Here is a 22,424-nt window from a genome sequence, read left to right on the forward strand (position 1 = left end):
TTGTTTTACTGCTACCCTTTTGTAAAAATGATTTGTTACTAAAATGGATTCTTAAAACTTTTAACATGTTCCCTAAGCATGAAATATTATGGAGGTTCTACAATTAAAGTTTTCATTTTGCCATATATATTGCCACGCTCCATTTTCAGCTTTTTATTTAACTTGATATAACATTTTATATTTAGCCACTGGAATTGGTTTTGTGTTTCTGTTTTCCAATTCCTCTCCTGCCCTTCTTTTTTGAAGCCTCTGTTTCTGGAGGCAGGGTTCTGGCAATTTCAAATGCTTTGTAGTAGCTCTTGGAGCAGTAACAGAGCCAAACCAAAAACTTAGTAGGTTTGATTCTGCTTTGAAAAGTGCTGGTTTTTTACATAATGCTTTCCCCATTTTAGGCCTTGGCAGCAGAGAGAGAAATCTGGCTTTTTAAAAAGAGGGCCTTGAGAAGGCTGATAACGGGTTTCTAGGCTTCCCTAGTTGGATATGATACAGTCTAAAGGGGATAGGTTGGATCAGTTAGGGCATTGTAGTATACCTTTGTCTTGGACATCTCATCCATTGTATCATCTTTTAAGTGGCAGACAGTGTTAAATCCCAAATTTAATTTTCAATCTAGTAGGCTCAACATTTAAAATTTATTGATGTGAAATACGTTGTTATTATTATTTTGTACTTCCCCAGGGAGTATTTTTATTTTTTTAAATTGAAGTATAGTTGGTTTAAAATATTGTTAGTTTCAGGTGTACAGCAAAGTGATTGAGTTATACATATATTTTTTTCTGATTATTTTCCATTATAGGTTATTACAAGATATTTAATATAGTTCCCTGTGCTATACAGTAAATCCTTGTTGCTTAACTATTTTATGTATAGTGGTGTGTATCTGTTAATTCCATATTCCTAATTTATTGATATCTTCCCCCTAATCCTTTGGTAACCATAAGTTTGTTTTCTGTGTCTGTTTCTGTTTTGTAAGTTCATTTGTATTATTTTTTAGATTCTGCATATAGGTTATATCATATATTTGGCTTACTTCACTCAGTATGATAATCTGTAAGGTGCATCCATGTTGCTACAAATGGCAATATTTCATTTTTCATGGCTGAGTAATATTCCATTGAAGTACATAATTTTTTATGTGCCACATTTAGGCCAGTTGATTCAAGCAGATATTTGTAGGGCATAGATGGTTAGTCTGTTTCCAATTCATGCTCTTAAGTGTGGTTCAGAGGGGAGGATGTATACGTTTTCCTGCTAATTATATTCACCTAAAACAGCAGACTCTTTTAACATTACAATTAGTTGATTGGGTTTGTACCATCTCAGCAGATCTTGATAACAGTTTCGTCAGAAAGGACATAGGTAGTATGTTGATTAAATACTAAGTGTAAGTTTATTGAGGGTCAGAGTTTTCCCCTAATTGTTCCTTTGGGAACAAAGCAGGTGCCTTTTGTTTTTAAGGGAGAATAGAGCCCATTAAAAAAGTGTGAATTATATGATGTTGTTTAATGACCAAATTAGCAGTTATAGTTTTAAATTTTGCTTGATCCTGGGATACCCTTAAGCTTTAAGTACAGTTTAGAGCTCTACTAAATTCTTAGAGCAGGGTTTTTGGCCTGGGTATCCATCCATGGGCATTGAGGAGGTGGAGTGGGCTGTTCATGGATGGGTTTTGGGGGAAGGCAGGGGAGAGATGAGATATAATTCTCCTGAAATTTCAGGCAGAAATTTCTGTGGATATGCCTTTTTCTGAGGTGGGGGGGTCCATAGTTTTCTTCAAATTGTCTAAGTACTTAATGGCCCAAAAGATTGAGTCACCATATTATATTAGAATGAAACACATGTTTAATGCAAAACATTACTTTAAAGTGTTATTTTTACCTTTAATGGGGTTGCGAATCTGGCATCCAGGGTTGTAATAAACTGGAGAGAGAACATTCTTTAGGAAGGAATGTTTTCAAATATGTATTGAAGCTTAAAGCTTATGAGAAAGGCCCCAGTGTTAGAGGTAGATATGAGCAGCTCTTCACCTGGCGACATCATCCGTGACTTGAGTAAGTGGACTCTTTCTAGTTTGAAATTCAAGTTCTTTTTATTTTGTGGGATATTTCAGCAAAGGATCTGTTCATCTTAACCCACTTCTACCTTGATTATTCATTTAAGTTGTGATCCTGAATTTTTGACAGTCTAGTTGATTTCATGGTAATATGTGGATTAGTGCCACTAGAAGGTCAAGATTTCTGCTTTCAGTTGGGATCCTCCATATCACTTTTCTGTTCTTTTTACTTCTTTTAGCTTCCTCTCATATTCAGGTTAGTAGCAGTTAAAACCTTTGCCATTTTCTTACATTCCTCCACCCCCACTCGTCTAGTATGCATTCTCTGCAGGTGTTTTTTCTCTTTTACTAAAAAAGTAAAGGCAAATACAACCGACTCCATTGTACGTCTCCTAATCTCCTAAAAATTTAGCTGCTGCCATACCTGCCCTTCATTCTGTTGGCCTGAGGAGAGGGCACTCTCTTCCTGTCCAAGTGAATCATTTTTCTTTATTGCTATCTCAATTTAATGCCTCTCAATGATCTCCTCTTCAGCTTATAGATAGGCCTCTTTTGTTCAGTAAATATATATTAACTAATTAAGCGCACACCCTGTGTTAGGCCCTGGAAGAACAAAAGCGACAGGACAGATGTAATCACTGTCCTCATGGGGCTTACAGTGTATTAGAATTGCTCAATGTACCTCATCCTGACAAAATTCTGCTTTGATGCTCTGTATCTCTTTCTAGCTACCACCTCTTGCAAGTATGATTAGTTTACTGCCACTCTCCCTCACTCACCTTGGCTTTTTCCACACCACTGTTTCAAAGCTGTATTGGCAGTGATCACCAGTGACCTCCTAGTTGTGAAGTTCCAATGGACCTTCGATTCAAGCAGTGATTTAAAATTCTTGAAAATATAAAAGGGTTTACTTTGATGTTATTTTAAATGTTCATGTTGTTCAACATTGCTATTTTTCTGAGTGTATATGACTGTCAGGAAAAGTTAGGGAGATGGTAAGGCGTGCTAAAGATAGGCTACAAATTATGGTGTCTCTAGCTATAAGTCTTGTGTTTTGGAGACTGCAGTGTCTACAGCTGGATGTTGTGTGGCTTGTTTTCATAATTAAGAGTTTTGTCTCCTCCATCCTGGCCTCTTGCTACTGTTTTGCTAGTTTAGGATTATGAAGGCAACAGTTATTTTGTAATTTAGTACCTGGTTTGGTTTGTAGGCTCTGTACCCTAGGAAATAAGCGATTGGGACTTAACTATATTACATCTCATTGGCCTGTGCAGAACCTTTTCAAGTTTTATTTCCCATCCTTAAAATGGGGATTATGCCAAATTCTATAGAGTGTTGAGGATTACAGGGAGAAATTTATGTAAAACATTCACCTTGGTGCTCAGCACATAGTAAATTTAAATAAAAAGTTGCTGTGATCATATAGGCATTACAGTTGAGCTGTGTTGCCTTTTATGGGGAAAAATAATTGTTTTGTTTTTTTTTCCCACAGTTGCTTAGGTTTCTATGTACCCACCACTGATTAAACTCTATACTTTTTCTTTTTTTAAAAAAAAATAAATTAATTTATTTAAATTTTGTTTGCATTGTGTCTTCATTGCTGAGCGTGGGCTTTTTCTAGTTGCGGCAAGCGGGGGCTCCTCTTCATTGCGGAGCATGGGCCCTAGGCGCATGGGCTTCAGTAGTTGTGGCTCGCAGGCTCTAGAGCACAGGCTCAGTAGTTGTGGCGCACGGGCTTAGTTGCTCCGCAGCATGTGGGATCTTCCCGGACTAGGGCTCAAACCCGTGTCCCCTGCATTGGCAGGTGGATTCTTAACCACTGTGCCACCGGGGGAGTCCCTATACTTTTTCATATGTGCAAATTAACTTCTTTAGATGGTCAAGAACGTTTTCTTGGAGGCGTCTCTTTGGTATCCCACTATTTTCCTGCTCTGATTAGATTTGGTTGCTCTATAGGCCTCCTGTCAGCTGTCAGCAGTCAAGATGTCATCTTGATCTTTTTTGACTGTCATTTGGGGGAGCCTCCTGTCTCCTGTGTTAGACCCCCTTGTCATCCCCCAGTTCTTGTCAATCTCTGATCTGCTTTATTTTTCTAGTTTTGTCTTTTCCAGAATGTCATAAAAATTGCATCATACAGTATGCAGCCTTTTAAGTCTGGCTTCTTTCGTTTAGCATAATGCATTTGAGATTCGTGTTGTTCAATAGTTGATTCCTTTTCATTCGTGAGTAATATTCAACTGTATGGTTATGCTACATTTACTCACTCTTTGAAGGACAGTTGGTGTATTTACAGTTTTGGGAGACTGTAAATAAAGGCGCTATGACTATTCAGATTATTTTCGAGAAAAGTGGCCTATGGCTATCCCAAGCTACAAGGGAGGCTGAGAAAGTATTTAGCTTTTCACCCTCTTTGCAAGAGAACTGCAAGGGAAAAATATGTTGTAAATGGATTTTGGTAGGTAATTTGTGGTGTCAGTTGCAAACGGCCCCTTCTTGTTTTGCTGTTTTAGAGGTTTTGTTTATTCCAGGAGCTTCCTGAGTTTATGAGGTATTGTATGTGTGAACTCAACTTGTTTCTTTGTTCACATTGATTGGAATTTTTGCTGAGTATAGAATTCTAGGTTGGAAGTTAAACTCTTAAGGCATTGCTGCACTGTTTTTTAAATTGGGGTAAAACATACATAACAAAAATTATCACTTTAACCATTTTTATTTTTATTTTTGGCTGCATTGGGTCTTTGTTGCTGCATGCGGGCTTCCTCTAGTTGCAGCGAAGTGGGGGCTACTCTTCATTGTGGTGCACAGGCTTCTCGTTGCGGTGGCTTCTCTTGTTGCAGAGCACGGGCTCTAGGGCGCGTGGGCTCAGTAGTTGTGGCTTGTGGACTCTAGAGCGCAGTCTCAGTAGTTGTGGCACACGGGCTTAGTTGCTCCGCGGCATGTGGGATCTTCCCGGACCAGGGCTTGAACCCTTGTCCCCTGCATTGGCAGGCGGATTCTTAACCACCAGGGAAGTCCCTAACCATTTTTAAAGTGTACTTTTTTGTGGCATTACGTACATTCACTTGGTTTTGTGACCATCCATCTTCAGAAGTTTTTATGTTTCTTCCTCAATGGAAACTCCATACCCAGTAAACAGTAACTCTCCATTTCCGCATGCTCCCAGCCTCTGGTAACCACTACTCAACTTTGCCTGTGAAATTGACTATTCCAAGTAACTCATATAAGTAGAGTCATAGGGTATTTGTCCTTTTGTGCCTGGCTTATTTTATTTAGTATAATGTCCTCAAGGTTCATCCATGTTTGTTGCATGCATCAGAAATTCCTCCCTTTTTAAGGCTAAATAACATTCCATTGTATGTGTATACACCATATATGCTTATCCTTTTATCTATAGATAGAAACTTGGGTTGCTTCTATTTTTTAGCTACTGTGATTAATACTGCTATGAACATGGGTGTACAACTATCTCTTTGAGACCCTACTTTTAATTTTTTTTTGGTGTATATCCAGAAGTGGAATTACTGAATCGACGGTAATTCTACTTTTGATTTTTTTTTTCTTGAGGACCTGCCATACTGGTTTCCGTAGTGGCTGCACCATTTTACATTCCTACCAGTGGTATTCAAGGATTCCAATTTCTCTGCATCTTCTCCAAAACGTATTTTCTATTTTTAATTTTTTATCATAATAGCTATCCTACTGGGTGTGAAGTGAGTTTTGTTGTTATAATCGTGTTTTCATGGCATATTATATTTAGTTGTATGCTTGGCACTTAGTAGCTCTTCAATAAGTGTTGAGTAAATAAAGGAAAATTACAGTCATTTTTGTCTGTTTGGAAGGTTTATTGTTTATAAGTGGTTTTTGCCTTAAGGTATAACTTGCTCCTAGACATCACATTCTTTAAAAAAAAAATTTATTTATTTTTGGCTGCATTGGGTCTTATTTGAGGCACATGGGATCTTTCGTTGCGGCACGCAGGCTTAGTTGCCCCACAGCCTGTGGGATCTCAGTTCCCTGACCAGAGATCGAACCTGCGTCCCCTGCATTGGAAGGTGGATTCTTAACCACTGGGCCACCAGAGAAGTCCCCTAGACATCACATTTTGAATTACATTATTGCCGGTAAAATCCAGGCTGGACATAACGTCACCTTTGGGTTCAAATACTAACTGTAAATGGGAAGAGGCAGATAAAACTACATGTAGTACGGGGTTCCCCAACCCCCAGGCCACAGACTGGTACTGGTCCGTGGCCTGTTAGGAACTGGGTTGCACAGCAAGAGGTGAGCAGCGAGTAAGTGAGTGAAGCTTCATCTGTATTTACAGCCGTTCCCCATCACTTGCATTACCGCTTGAGCTCTGCCTCCTGTCAGATCAGCGGCAGCATTAGATTCTCAAAGGAGCTCAAACCCTACTGTGCACTGTGCATGCGAGGGATCTAGGTTGCGTGCTCCTTATGAGAATCTAATGCCTGATGATCTGAGGTTGAGCTGAGGCGGTGATGCTAGCACTGGGGAGCAGCTGCAAATACAGATTATCATCAGCAGAGGTTTGACTGCAGAGACCATAATAAATCAATTGCCTGCAGACTCCTCTCAAAACCCTATGTGGGAGTGGCAAGTGAAAACAAGCTCAGGGCTCCCACTGATTCTGCATTATGGTGAGTTGTGTAGTTATTTCATTATATATTACAGTGTAATAATAGTAGAAATAAAGTGCCCAATAAATGTAATGCGCTTGAATCATCCCAAAACCATCCCATCAACACACCCGCCCACCAGCCACCATCCGTGGAAAAATTGTCTTCCAGGAAAACGGTCCCTGGTGCCAAAAAGGTTGGGGACCGCTGATGTAATAGTAACTACATACACTTGTCCCTTGGTATCTGCACAGGATTGGTTCTAGGACCTCCCTCAGATACCAAAATTTGTGGATGCTCATGTCCCTTATAGAAATGGCATAATAGGGACATCCTTGGTGGTCCAGTGGTTAAGACTCTGTGCTTCCATTGCATGGGACACGGGTTCTATCTCTGGTTGGGGAACGAAGATTCCGCATGCCACATGGCGTGGCCAAAAAAAAAAGAAATGGCATGATATTTCTTGAATATAACCTATACACATCCTCCTGTATACTTTAGATCATCTCTAGGACTTCCCCAGTGGCAGTAGTTAAGAATCCGCCTGCCAATGCAGGGGTCACAGGTTTGATCCCTCTTCCGGGAAGATTCCACATGCTGCGGAGCAGCTAAGCTCATGCGCCACAACTACTGAGCCTGCGCTCTAGAGCCCACGAGCCACAACTACTGAGCCCTGTGTGCCACAACTACTGAAGCCTGCGCACCTAGAGCCCCTGCTCCACAACAAGAGAAGCCACTGTGGTGAGAAGCCCGTGCACCACAACTAGGGAAAGCAACGAACACCCAATGCAGCCAAAAATAAATAAATAAATAAATAAATTTAAAGAATGGGAAATCATCTCTAGATTACTTATAATACCTAATATAATGTAAATGCTATGTAAATAATTGCGATAGTGTGGCAGACTCAAAGTTTTGCTTTTTGAAACTTTCTGAAAAAAATTTTTTCTAATATTTTGTGTGGTTGGTTGAATCTGGATGCAGAGGGCTGGTTATATAGTGGTAAAATAATTGCTGGTTAAAATTGGTGATATTTGATATTTTTGTTTAAAATTGGTATAATCATAAACCATAGGCATTTAGACTGCTTTAGTAAATTGGCTTGAGAGCTACCAGGAAAATCTAAAATCCTAATGGTTTGTTTCTTGAGAATTTGCATTCTAGAGAACCTTTATGTTTTATCTCACATTTCTTCCTTATCCCTGAATTTTATCCGTGTCGTTTTCTATAATCTGGAAGTTTTGCTTACTGTGTCTGCTTTCTTTCAGATTTTCTATTTTGTGCATACATTATTTTGTATATACTGTATATGATGACTTCGGTGAGCAGTGACCGGTCCAGAGGTGCTCGGGAAAAGCCACAGATTTCAGCGACACAGGCAACACAACTACAGAAACAAGTGGTACAGGTAAGTTTTTGTGGAACTCTTGTTTGCTTTGTTTAAAATTACAGAAATTAAGGGGGCACATGTACTTTAATGTTTTCTTTTTTAGGAAACCTGGGATTTTGAAACTTGTTTTTAAAAGGTAGGTAGTATATAATAGGAAAGAGTAGATACTGATTCAGGTAACGTGGGACGTTGTTTCTTAACTATTTAATCCTGAACTTTTTCCTCCTACCTGTTAGCACCTAGGCCATCTCCTTTTCTTTATTATTATTAAAAAAAAATTATTTATTTGGCTGCGCCTGGTCTTAGTTGTGGCTAGCTGGCTCTTAGTTGCGGCATGCAGGATCTAGTTCCAGACCAGAGGTCGAACCCAGGCCCCCCTGCATTGGGAGTGTGGAGTCTTAACCACTGGACCACCAGAGAAGTTCCTTCTTTTCTTTATTATTAATCTAGGTGTGTCCCTGGAATGTAATGCGAAAATCCCAAGTATATGGAGACATAATACTCTGAAGTAGAGAAATATCTGAATCATGCAAGTTTTAAAAAATATTTATTTATTTTTGGCTGCGTTTGGTCTTCGTTGCTGCGCGCAGGCTTTCTCTAGTTGTGGCGAGGGGGGGCTACTCTTTGTTGCGGTGCACGGGCTTCTCATTGCAGTGGCTTCTCCTGTTGCAGAGCAAGGGCTCTAGGCACGCGGGCTTTAGTAGTTGCAGCTTGCAGGCTCAGTAATTGTGGCTCGCAGGCTCTAGAGCACAGGCTTAGTAGTTGTGGCACACGGGCTTAGTTGCTCTGCAGCATGTGGGATCTTTCCTGACCAGGGCTCGAACCCATGTCCCCTGAATTGGCAGGCGGATTCTTACCCACTGCACCACCTGGGAAGTCCCTGAATTATACAGTTTTAAAAAGCTGCCTTTTCTGGGACTTCCTTGGTGGTCTAGTGGTTAAGACTCTGCACTTCCACTGCAGGGGGTGCGGGTTCGATACCTGTTCTGGGAACTAAAATCCCACATGCTGCATGGTGTGGCCAAAACAACAAACAAACAAAACCTTCCTTTTCTTTCATGCATCATTACCTAGGAAGAGTGCTTTTTTTTTTTTTTTTTTTTTTTTGTGGTACGCGGGCCTCTCACTGTTGTGGCCTCTCCCGTTGCGGAGCAGAGGCTCCGGACGCACAGGCTCAGCGGCTATGGCTCAAGGGCCCAGCCACTCTGCGGCATGTGGGATCTTCCCGGACCGGGGCATGAACCCGTGTCCCCTGCATCGACAGGCAGACTCTCAACCACTGCGCCACCAGGGAAGCCCCCTAGGAAGAGTGCTTTAATCTTAGAAAGGATTTTTTTTTTTAATTAATTAATTAATTTTTGGCTGTGTTGGGTCTTCGTTGCTGTGCGTGGGCTTTCTGTAGTTGTGGTGAGTGGGGGCTACTCTTCTTTGTGGTGTGCGGGCTTCTCATTGTGGTGGCTTCTCTTGTCGTGGAGCACAGGCTATAGGCACATGGGTTTCAGTAGTTGTAGCACACGGACTCAGTAGTTGTGGCGCACGGGCTTACTTGCTCCGCGGCATATGGGATCTTCCCGGACCAGGGCTCGAACCCGTGTCCCCTGCATTGGCAGCAGGTTCGCAACCACTGTGCCACCAGGGAAGTCCCTTAGAAAGGCTTTTAATGAACAAGATCCATTTGTATAAAATATTTAATGTTAAATAGTCCCTCCTTCTCAATTTGTATTATTTTAAATGAAGTGAGATAATCCAAGTAAAATGCTAGCTAAGCACAGTACATGGTACAGAATTGAGCATTTTATACATGTTGTTGATTAGATTGGCAAACATTTTTTCAGAGACAGTTTGGAAGTAAGTAAATAAACCTTATGCAGTCTATCATAATTTCAGATTGATGATTTGACTGTACTTTGATAGCTAATTACAGGTACTTTTTTTTTTTGCGGTACGCGGGCCTCTCACTGTTGTGGCCTATCCCGTTGCGGAGCACAGGCTCCGGACGCGCAGGCCCAGCGGCTGTGGCTAATGGGCCCAGCCGCTCTGCGGCATGTGGGATCTTCCTGGACCGGGGCACGAACCCGTGTCCCCTGCATCGGCAGGCGGTCTCTCAACACTGCGCCACCAGGGAAGCCCTACAGGTACTTTTTTTAAACAAGTTCCCTGTTGATGTTAAGGGACATAGGAGATGGAGTCAACTCAGTGGTTGCATCATATCTTCCAGTATAAGGTTAGTCTTGTATTTTGCTGCTATCAACAAACATCTTTTATTTAGTGTTTGCTCCTAAATACCCTTACCCTGGTAGGTATTTATTCACAACTGACCGAGAAAGACTGGCTATTGTGGGAAAAATTTGGACTTTCTGTATGGAGTAGGCCTTCTCTGTATAGATGAATGCTTAAGAAAATGTTTGTTTCATGAATAGCCTAAATACAAGTTATGAGTAATCATAGGTACAATCCTGCTACAGTCAAATATAAATTAAAATATTTTATTTTGTTATTTATCAAATCAGTAAAGACTAAATATTAAAAGTGAATTGTTGGGAATGTAAACTATCTCCATCTTCCACCCAAATAAAATCCTTGGAATGATTTCCAGAGAATCAAAGTCTCCGGAATGGAGGAAGGAGGGCTCCCTTCCTGCCAAGTGTTGTCCCTAATCATTTTTCCATTGGCCCTTTGGGGATGGCTCATTTTATATAATTAGAAGAAAAAAGCTGCCCACTGAGCTTTGAGAAGGATTCCTAGACCCTTAGATTTCTGATTTTCCTTGTAAAAAAAAAAAAAGTTTTGTGAGAATTTCTCAAAGGAGTATTAGTAAAATTGTCCATGTTCATTTATCCATTAACCCCATTCTGGGAAGTACTTCCTAAGGAAGTAACCTGAAATTGGGGGTGGGGTGTGTGTGCTTCATTCCACAAGATGCTTATCGCCCAATTCTAAATGTGTAATGGTAGAGGTGTACTGCGATACCCTATGAAGGTAGCAGGATGTAAGAGAAAAACCGCTGAGCTCTTTTGAATCTGAATAAACCTGGGTTTGGGACCTAAGTTTACCACTTTACCAATTAGATGTATTACTTAAGTCTCTTTGAACCTCAGTTTAAAAAAAAAAATGCTTGGAGAGTTAGAGAAAAGTTTCAAGAGTAGTATACATAATTCTCAAATATCCTTCTTCCATATCCCCCCAGATTTTACATATTTACCGTGTTTACTAATTTATCCTTTTCTCTCTCCTTCTACAAAGGAGAAACTAGACACAGCTTTTCCCCTGAACCTTTGGAGAATAAGTTGCAGATATGGTGCATCTTTACCCCTAAATACTTTAGTGTGTATATTGTTAAAAAACGAGGATCTTATTTTACGTAATCACAGTACAGTTATCAAAAATCAGGATGTTAACTCATCTAATATAACCTGTACATTGTATTCATATTTTCCGGATTGTCCCAATAGTGTCGTTTTTAGCTAATTAAGTCCTTGATCATACATTGTATTCAGGTGTCAATTCTTTTTAGTCTCTTTTTTTTAAAATAAATGTATTTATATATTTATTTTATTTATTTGGCTGTGTTGGGTCTTTGTTGCTGTGCGCGGGCTTACTGTAGTTGCAGGGAGTGGGGGCCACACTTCGTGGGCTTTCTTTAGTTGCAGCAAGCGGGGGCTACGCTTTGTTGCAGTGGCTTTTCTTGTTGCGGAGCACGGGCAGAGGGGGGTTATGCATTTTTGGTAGAAACACCACAGAAACGATGATCTTTTTTTTAAATTAATTTAATTTTGGCTGCGTTGGGTCTTTGTTGCTGTGTGCGAACTTTTCTCTAGTTGCAGCGAGCGGGGGCTACTCTTGGTTGTGGTGCGTGGGCTTGTCATTGTGGTGGCTTCTCTTGTTGTGGAGCACGGGCTGTAGGGCGTGCTGGCTCAGTAGTTTTGGTGCACGGGCTTAGTTACTCCGTGGCATGTGGGATCTTCCCAGACCAGGGCTCGAACCCATGTCCCCTGCATTGGCAGGCGGATTCTTAACCACTGCGCCACCAGGGAAGTCCTGATGATCTGTCCTTAATGCATCATATTATGACGTATAGGACATAGGTTTGTCTTATAAACTCGTAATCAGTTTTGTCATTTGATTATATAGTATCATGTGGGGAGATAAAAAACTCCGGTTTTTAAAAATGTAAAATGAAGTATGGTAATATTGAACTTAAAAATAAAAGTTATTTTATGAGCAAAAATGGGCTTATTTGGGAATAGCAGAGAATTGCAATTCAGAACAAGCAAGCCACGGCAAAAACCATAGGCAAGGGACTTCCCTGGTGGTCCAGTGGTAGAAAATCTGCCTTCCTATGCAGGGGATGTGGGTTCGATCCCTGATCGGGGAACTAAGATCCCACATGCCGCGGGGCAACTGAGGCTGCGCGCCACAACTACTGAGCCCGCATGCCGCAAACTACAGAGCCCACGTGCTCTGGAGCCTGCGCCACAACCAGAGAAGAGAAAACCCACATGCCATAACTAGAGAGAAGCCCGCGCACTGCAACGAAGAGCCCACGTGCCGCAGTGAAAGATCCTGCATGCCTCAACGAAGATCCAGCGTGCCACAAGTAAGACCCGACACAGCCAAAGAAATCAAAAAAACAAAACAAAAACAACCATAGGCGAGTCCCAGAAACAGAGGAACCTTATTTTATAGAGGAAGAGGAAGTTGGGAGGGGTTGTTTGGAGCAAGTCCATTAGAGAAAAGTGAGGTTCAGGGTAATAAGGGTTTCTCATTAGCTGAGTTGCTGGAGTAGTTGATTTCTTGTAGGGATGCAGTGTACATCTTTTCCCATTGGGGCCTACAATGATAGTTTTTCCTGTAATTGACCTCTAGTGGTACTGCATGAGAGCTTCCCCTTCTGGCCTCCTGATTCCATTTTAGCGAGGTTTCCCGTTATTATTCTCACAATATTTACTTTGCAGGATGGTTGGAAGGAATTAGAAATTGCATAAGTTGTGTTCAGGAAGTGGCAGCTTTTATTGTATATTCCACATAAGTTATGAAGTGATTATAATATTTGAAATTTTGATGGAAAAGGCCCGGTTATTGAAAGGACCCAATATTATAGCACAACTGTTAAAACATTTAAGAGAAAAGACTAGTAGGCTATATTAATAATGCTTATCTTTGGATGGTGGGCATAAGGATGATTAAAAACAAAAAATCCTACTTCATTATATTTTCCAAATTTACTGGGTGACAGATCCAGCACAAAACATTTGGCTCCACTAGAAAAGCTATGAACACATTCTTCATTGTGAAAGTAGCTTTAGCTTCTTATGAGCCAAGTGAATGAAAGAGAGATCCAGGGAAAGAGAGTTAGTAATGCTATTTTTCTTGGCAAGAGTTTTTTTCCACTTGACAGTTGTATGGTAAATGTCACTGATGTTTGTTGTAGGGGAGGGTGTATAACCTTGTTAACTTACCCCTTTATTCTGCTTTTTCCTCTGATTTCACAAACTGTACAGATCTCTTGACACATTCTGGAGCTCAGCCTGACAACTTGCCTATCATACTCTAATTTGTTTGGTGCTTTGATTTTCGAATATTTAAAGATTTTCTCTGGACTAGGTCAGTCAGCAAAGGAAAAAAATATTTAAAATTCTGATTTAAAACGTTTTATACTTCATCACTGTGCTATGCTAGTATTGCAATACTGTACTTGTTAAACCACTGTCAAGTGCATCAGCTGTGCTGCTTTCAGAAGTTATGTCTAGGTGGTCTGTAATCTCTTAGGAATAAAACAGATGATATCACTGAAGAGAAGTGCAAAGAATCACAGTATTTAAGCTGAAAAAGCTAAGTCTGAATAAATTAGTAATTGGTATTTACCTTACATATGGTAATGAATAGTGACTTCAGGGTTAGAAATGTGTGGGCACAACAGAAGCAGCCGCATAGCACAGGGAGATCAGCTCTGTGCTTTGTGACCACCTAGAGGGGTGGGATGGGGGGGTGGGAGGGAGACACAAGGGGGAGGAGATATGGGGATGTATGTTTATGTATAGCTGATTCACTTTGTTATAAAGCAGAAACTAACACACTGTTGTAAAGCAATTATACTCCAATAAAGATGTTAAAAAAATAAAATGAAAATAAATATGTAGAAGCCCTAGACTGTTGTCTACAGCAAAATGCTGTTGGTAATAACTATTCTGCTTATAATCTTTACTGGAAGTCTGTCAACTTGAGTGTTTTCTTATTAATATTTTATAAGATAATAGAATTGGGGAGCTTTCTTTGTTTCTGTAATTTGTATACATTTAGGAAGCACAGGCAATTCTCTGGCAGTTTTTAAGTTTAAATATTCCTACCTTTAGAGCTATTATTGTAGTTATCTTCTCCTTTGCCCTATTACTTTTAATTGATCCTACATCCCTTTTCAGAAAGATATTACAGCCAGAGTCCCTGGCTTTGGTGTATCTTATACTCTGTGAAATTTCTATATGCCATATTTTCTGTGTGAGGAGTCTTGAACCAGGCACATTCTGCTAATAAACATCATACAGTGAGTGAGTGAATTTCTACAACTGGTTTGCAGTTCACTTTCTTGCATTTTTTCCCATTTATTATATATGCGTGTGTGTGTGTGTGTTTTAATTGAAGTATAGTTGATTTACACATTGTTAGTTTCAGGTGTACAGCAGAGTGATTCAGTTTTATATATATATATATTTTTGCAGATTATTGTCCATTATAGGTTATTATATCAAATACAGTTCCCTTTTTCTTGCAGTAAATCCTTGTTGCTTAACTATTTTCTGTAAAATAGTTTGTATCTGTTAATCCCGTACTCCTCTAATTTATCCCTCCTCTGCTTTCTTTCCCCTTTGGTAACTATAAGTTTATTTTCTATGTCTGTGAGTCCATTTCTGTTTTGTATATCGATTCATTGCTATTATTTTTTATTTTACTGGTTGATTGATTTATTGATTGATTGCTGCACTGCGTGGCATGCGGAACTTTCCTGATCAGGGATTGAACCCACACCTCCTGCAGTGGAAGTGTGGAGTCTTAACAGCTGGACCACCAGGGAAGTCCGGTATTATTTTTTAGATTCCATATATAAGTGATATCATATAATACTTGTCTTTCTCTGTCTTCGTTTATATTTTTTATTTTAGCTGCTGTTTAACATCTGTGTTTTCCCCTTCTTTTCCTTTGCTTCTCCTTCCCTCCCTCCCTCCCTCCCTCCCTTCCTTCCTTCCTTCCTTCTTTGTTGGGTCTTCGTTGCTGCACGCGGTCTTTCTCTAGTTGCAGCGAGAGGGGGCTACTCTTCGTTGCTGTGCGCGGGCTTCTTATTGCTGTGGCTTCTCTTGTTGCGGAGCACAGGCTCTACGTGCGTGGGCTTCAGTAGTTGTGGCACATGGGCTCAGTAGTTGTGGCTCGCGGGCTCTAGAGCGCAGGCTCAGTAGTTGTGGTGCATGGGCTTAGCTGCTCCACGGCATGTGGGATCTTCCTGGACCAGGGCTCGAACCCGTGTCCTCTGCATTGGCAGGCGGATTCTTAAGCACTGCGCCACCAGGGAAGTCCCTTGCCCTTTCTTTTTGACCTTTTTCCAGACCTCTTTTTTTGATCTGCTGAAATTTTTCCCCCCTAACATTTTATTATGAAAATGTTCAAATATAACGAGAAGCTGAAAGAGTTGTACAGCAAATACTCATACACTCACAATTACCTTTTTTGCTGTATTTGTTTTACCACATCTGACTAGCTATCCATCATGCTATCTTATTTTTTTTTTGATGCGTTTCAAAGTGAAGACATACTTTACCCTTGAACACTTTAGCTTATGTATCATTAACTAGAGTTTAATATTTATCTAGGTTTCTCTTTTTTTATATGTGAAATTTACATACAGACATTTTAAGTGTATCAGATCATTTTTTGTAGGATGCATATACTTGTGTAACCCAGTCTCCTATCAAGATACAGAACATCACCCTCATCCCAGAAAGTTCTGCTCATTGTATTTTTCAAAAAAACATAATTTTTATTTTATATTTATTTATTTATTAATTATTTGTTTATTTTGGGTGTGCTGGGTCTGAGCTGTAGCATGCGTGATCTTTAGTTACGGCATGCCGGCTCTAGTTGCGGCATACGAACTCTTAGTTGCAGCATGTAGGATCTAGTTCCCTGACCAGGGATCGAACTCAGGCCCCCTACATGGGGAGCGCAGAGTCTTACCTACTGGACCACTGGGGAAGTCCCTCATTTTATTTTCTTGGTACAGACACCTGCTTTAGAGTTCTGGTGATTTTCTTAATGTACCGTTGACTGCTTTCCACCTTGCCTGGAACTCTCATTTCCATCTTTCTCTGTGCCTCTTTTCATTTGATTCTTGAAGATTTCCTATGACTAATGCAGACTGGGTTCTCCCAGTTCTTGTGCATGTTGTAGTCACTTTTCTCAGTCTTCAAATGTAAAGTGACAGAAGAAACATCTCCTTTTACATTCCTTCCTTCTTGTGGCCACACTAACCTAGACTGTCATGACTGCATTCTTAGACTGTTCAAATAGCTTCTTCCCTTGTTGGGAGGCAGCATGATTGATATACTGGGTATTACACACCTCTGGTAGTTAGGAGGTTTGTGCCAGTAACACCTAGCATAAAGCGTGAGTAAATTACTTGGTACAGTATGGAGTTGAACTGTATTACTACCTCTTAAGATCTTTCTAGCGATAAAACAGAAGCTCTACTTTATGATTTAAAAATTTTTATAATAGAAACTTTTTGATTTTATAGAAAGATAATGCTTCATGGATGAATAGTTTCATGATGGTTATTTACCAAATTGCTGTTGGCCCTATCCTGTATAATACTTTTAATGTGTTCTTCTCAAGTTTTAGCATTTTTCTGAGAGAGTGTGTGTCTGTGTGTACTAATATTTTAAAGCTGTAAGAATTTAGTTCATGCATATATTCTACTTTCCTTGCTTAATTGCCTAAGGACTTTTCCTGTCTAATTGCATTGATTAGACTCTTCAGTACAAATGGCTGGAACAGACATCCTTATTTTGTTCTTGATCTTAGGAGGAAAGCTTTCAGTTGTCTTTCACCATTAAGTAGAATGTTAAATTGTAGGTTTTTTAAGTTGACTTTATTAGGTTGAGGAAGTTCCCTTCTATTTCTGATTTGTTGGGGTTTTTTTGTTTGTTTATCCTAAAAGGGTATTGGATCTTATCAAATTCTTTTTCTATGTCTACTGAAATAATCATGTGGGTATTGTCTGTTATTCTATTAATATGGTGTATTACGTTAAAATGTTAAACAACCTTGCGTTCTTAGGGTAAACTTAACGTGGTCATTGTACATATTGGTAAGTTGCTGGTATGGTAAGGTTTGCTAGGATTTTGTGGGGGGATATTTTTCTCTAGTTGTCTTTGCTTTTGGTATCAGGGTAATACTGGCCACATAGAATGATATAGAAAATGTTCCCTTCTCTATTTTTTCGGGAAAGTTTGTGAAAAATTGGTGATTGATGTTCTTTCATTGTTCGGTAGAATTTACCAGTGAAGCCATGTGGGCCTGGGTTTTTCTTTCTGGGAACTTCTTTGATGACGAGTTCAATCACTTGTTAACAGATTTTCAGTTCTTCTTGAGTCAGTTTCAGTAGTTTGTGTCTTTTTAGGAATTTGCCTTTTTAGACAAAATTGTTGATTTTTGTCTAGGTTATCCAGCTTGATGGCATACACTTGTTCATGGTTATTTTCTTATAATCCTTTTTATTCCTCTAAAGTTTGTAGTGATGTTCCCTATTTCATTCCTAATTTTAATAACTTGAGGCTTCTCTCTCTTTTCTTGCTTGTTCTAGCTAAAAGGTTTGTCAATTTTGTTGTTTTTCTCTTGTTTATTTCGTTTATTTCTACTGTAGTTTCTATTCTTTCTTTCTTTAAAAAACTGTTTTGGAATGAGTGTTTTGGAAGATTTGCTGAAAAGTTGGAAAATGATACAGAGGTCTCTACAACATGTACCAATCTTCCCTTAATGCTAACATTTTATATCAAATGTTGGAAAACTTTTCCCAAAAAGGGTCAGATGGCAAGTATTTCATGCTCTGCAGGCCACACACAATCTCTGTTGCATGTTCCTTCTTTGTTTTTGTTGTATTACAACATTTTTTTTTTTTAATTTATTTATGTTTGGTTGTGTTGGGTCTTAGTTGTAGCTTGCGGGGCATGAGGGATTTTTGTTGCAGCATGCGGGTTCTTCAATGTGGCGTGCGGGCTTCTCTCTAGTTGTGGCTTGCGGGTTTTCTCTAGTTGAGGTGTGTAGGCACCAGAGTGCATGGGCTCTGTAGTTTGCGGCACCCAGGCTCTCTAGTTGAGACGCCTGAGCTCAGTAGTTGTGGCGCATGGGCTTAGTTGTCCTATGGCATATGGGATCTTAGTTCCCCAACCAGGGATCGAACCCGTGTCCCCTGCATTGGAAGGCAGATTCTTTACCACTGGACCACCAGGGAAGTCCCTACAACATTTAAAAAATTTTAAAACCTTTCTTAGCTGGCACACCATACAAAAATCAGATCTTAGGCTATAGTTTACTAACTTCTGTCTTATATAATTATTTGTCAAGAGTAAGATAATAACATTGGCACAATATTATTAAATTAATACAGTCTTTATTTGGGTTTCCCTAGTTTTTCCACTAAGGTCTCTTTTCTTTCTTGTTTTAAATATTTATTTATTTATTTGGCTGAGTCAGGTCTTAGTTGTGGCACGCGGGATCTTCCTTGTGGCATGTGGGATCTTTCTGTTGCAGTGTACAGGCTTAGTTGCCCCATGGCATGTGGGATCTTAGTTCCCTGACCAGAGATTGAACCTGCGTCCTGTGCATTGGAAGGCAGATTCTTAACCACTAGACCACCAAGGAAGTCCCAAGTTCTCTTTTCTGTTCCAGGATTTGTTTTCATGTCTCCTTAGTCTCTTCTGATCTGCAACAGTTTTTCAGTCTTTCCTTGTTTTTCCTGACCATTGCACATTTGAAGAGTATATTTATAGGTTTGTTTTGTTTTGTTTTTCGTACACGGCCTCTCACTGCTGTGGCCTCTCCTGTTGCAGAGCATAGGCTCCGGACGCGCAGGCTCAGTGGCCATGGCTCACGGGCCCAGCCGCTCCGCAGCATGTGGGATCTTCCTGGACCGGGGCACGAACCTGTGTCCCCTGCATTGGCAGGCGAACTCTCAACTGTGCCACCAGGGAAGCCCCTATTTACAGGTTTTTAAAGTAATTACTTGGTTACCTGTCATTCTCCAAAGGTGAATAATTAGTATTAAAAATATTATTGTGAACCTATGAATTTAAACATTTGAAGGATTTCAGTTATTTCTAGTTATTACCCTTTTTGAAGTTGAAATTATCCTATCTTTGGCCAGGTCTCTTCAAATTGGCTCCTGAGGGCTTTTTGACTTTCTAGTAATCTTTGATGGTTTCTTCATAAACTGGTATGATGAGTTATTCCAGACTTATTTTGTATAATTCCTGCTGTGTACCTAGATCAGACATTGCTCTAAGGAATCCTGGCATCTTTTAGTAGGAAATGGCACTTAGAGACCTCAATCTGGTAACTGATGTTTATTGTTACTGGGCTTGTCATTGTTTATAGGTCTCTCCAGTGGACAGTTAAAAGTAAAATGCCTTATGAGTTAGTAATGCTGATAGTTCAAATTCAGGACTACAGGATTTTCACTTCTTTTATATTACATTTTGATCACTTCTACACTGAGAATACTAGTTTCTTCAGAACCAGGGGATGGTATAATTATATATATACATATTTTTTTAATTTAAGTTTTTTGGCTGCGTTGGGTCTTCGTTGCTGCGTGCGGGCTTTCTCTAGTTGGGGCAAGTGGTGGCTACTCTGTTGCGGTGCGCGGGCTTCTCATTGCGGTGGCTTCTCTTGTTGCGGAGCATGGGCTCTAGGCACGTGGGCTCAGTAGTTGTGGCTCGCAGGCTCTAGAGCACAGGCTCAGTAGTTGTGGCGCATGGGCTTAGTTACTCCGCGGCATGTGGGATCTTCCTGGACCAGGGCTCGAACCCATGTCCCCTGCATTGGCAGGCGGATTCTTTTTTTTTTGTTTTTTTGCGGTACGCAGGCCTCTCACTGTTGTGACCTCTCCCGTTGCGGAGCAACAGCCTCCCGACGTGCAGGCTCAGCGGCCATGGCTCACGGGCCCAGCCGCTCTGCCGCATGTGGGATCTTCCCGGACCGGGGCACGAACCCGTGTCCCCTGCATCGGCAGGCGGACTCTCAACCACCGCACCACCAGGGAAGCCCGGCAGGCGGATTCTTAACCACTGCGCCACCAGGGGAGTCCTGATATAAATGTTTACATCCTTTGCTGGAGCAACAACGTGTGTATCAGTCTCTGATTCTGTAAAAATGTTCTGAATTTAGAATTTTAAACTTTATCTTGAATTCAGTTGATAGAACAAATGTCTAACTGAATAATTTCTGCCGACTTGAAATTTCAAGGAAACTGCTTCGTTTATTTGCTTCAGCTTCTTTTGTAGTAGCTTTTAAACTGATAGTAACTTGCAGGATGATCACACTTGCACATCTGAGGGCCTTGATCTTTATTAGTATTGGTGAAAATTATTCAACAACCAAGAGGCACTCTGTGTATGGACCTGGGAAGTAAGTGTCTACAATTCTTCGACACAAACAGGGATCTCATAGCCATCCTTTTTTTGCTGTTTGCTGTCTCATAATGTGACTCTGTACCTGGGAACCATTGTCAGCGGTCATTCCATTATTTCATGACACAGCGTTTTTGGTTATCTAGAATAAGTTAGTCACTCTGCTGGAATTTAGTAACTTGTTATCTGCTTTCTTTTATGATGGTTACTACTTGGTTTTTCACTGTGAGAGCCTTAATACAAGACCGCCTCCATTAATAGCCTTGAAAGCAAATTTTACTTGATAGAGGTGGTCCTCAAGTGAAAAAATGATGTTGTGGCTGCTAATGCCAGCCTGAAGGACAGATTGGTGCACCCACTGCTCCAGGGTACAGCCTTTGGTACCCATTGCACCTGAATCAGCCGATAAGCTCCATCTGAAACTTGTAAGATTCCCCCTCTACCCCCCTTTAAATATTATACTGTATCTACATACCCTATTCATGTGCCCATTGTATACTGTACTTTCTCCATTTGAGACATCATTTAGTTTTACTTCTACAATAAGTATATGCTTAACAGTCACCATTAATACTTAGGTCAGTATCTCTAGTCATTTTGGTTGTTTGAAGCCAATGCTGTTATTGATTCCTCAGGAAAGGCTCATGAGAATAAGCCTTTTTCCTGTTTTCTTCCGTGCTGGTAACAATTTATGCCCTTTCTATTTGAGCATAAAGTCAGTTTTGCTCTCTATAAATGCTAGGCTCATATTTTCTGTACTTGAGTATCTTAAAATGTTACTTAATTTTCTTTTTGCATAAAGCACTGCTTTTGACAAGTTTAATGACACACTGATTTCTTTCCCTTGTAAGTCTTTTGTCATTTCTGCCTACATGCACGATGGATATTTTTTAGAGTCCAGATATTTTACTAGAAAATTTCTCAGTATGGGTTGTTATGGGTTGATGTTCTTAAGTATGGTGTGTTTTCTTTCACAAATTTGAACATTATTCTATTTGCTTTCCAGACATTTCTCTTGAATTTTAGCTTTAAACATTTGTACTGTTTCCTTTCTGTCCTTGTCTTCTTCAGAGACTTGTATTCTCCACAGATTCAGGTTGAGTTGTCTTTTGCCTACATTCAACATTTGACACTTTCTTTCTACCATTCTTTTATCTTTTCTTTTTCCTTTTTTAAATTTTTTACTTAAAGTATTTTTCCTCTTTCACCTTTTATTTCTCTTGTAGCATTAACTGTTAAGTTTATTTTTGTGTTCCTTCTAGTTTAGTCTTCATTTTCATTTCTGAATTAGAAAAACTTAGATATAAAATGTTATTCTTTTACGTCTTTATTGTTTTCTTCATGCTCAGTCTTTTAGTGCATTTTGAAACAGAAGATAGCAGTTTTGCTTTTTTCCTAGGCACCTTTTTTGGTGTACTGTCATTGGTTTTGGTGGGTATTAATCTGCTTATATTCTTTTTCTCTTATAGTAACTTTGTATGGGATTTGACCTTTAATTTTCTATTGCTCATTTTTATGTGAAATGAGTCTTCTTGGACTTTAACATGGCACCATGGTTCAAAGTGGCTTTTCTAATTTCATAGTGTTTCCTCTTTTTCTGAATAATTATGTTGGCTTGCTTTCTGAGATTTCCTGTCTTTGTTCTCCTCCCTCAGTGTGGACTTTTTTAG

The 22,424-nt window shown here is 39.9% G+C and overlaps 1 protein-coding gene across 12 annotated transcripts in view; it reads left to right on the top strand.

Moving 5' to 3' along the window:
* UBAP2 (ubiquitin associated protein 2) overlaps positions 1-22,424 on the top strand; it is a 115,786-nt gene that overhangs the window by 28,245 nt on the left and 65,117 nt on the right. For all 12 annotated transcript variants that reach the window (XM_079926150.1, XM_079926145.1, XM_079926155.1 and 9 more), the window contains exon 2: positions 7,959-8,098. In XM_079926150.1, coding sequence (XP_079782276.1) covers positions 8,000-8,098 — 99 coding nt within the window. In that variant the 5' untranslated portion in view covers positions 7,959-7,999. The remainder of the gene's footprint in view (positions 1-7,958; positions 8,099-22,424) is intronic.

The sequence above is a fragment of the Stenella coeruleoalba genome (assembly GCF_951394435.1).
Source record: "Stenella coeruleoalba genome assembly, chromosome: 7".
In the NCBI taxonomy this organism is placed as follows: domain Eukaryota; kingdom Metazoa; phylum Chordata; class Mammalia; order Artiodactyla; family Delphinidae; genus Stenella; species Stenella coeruleoalba.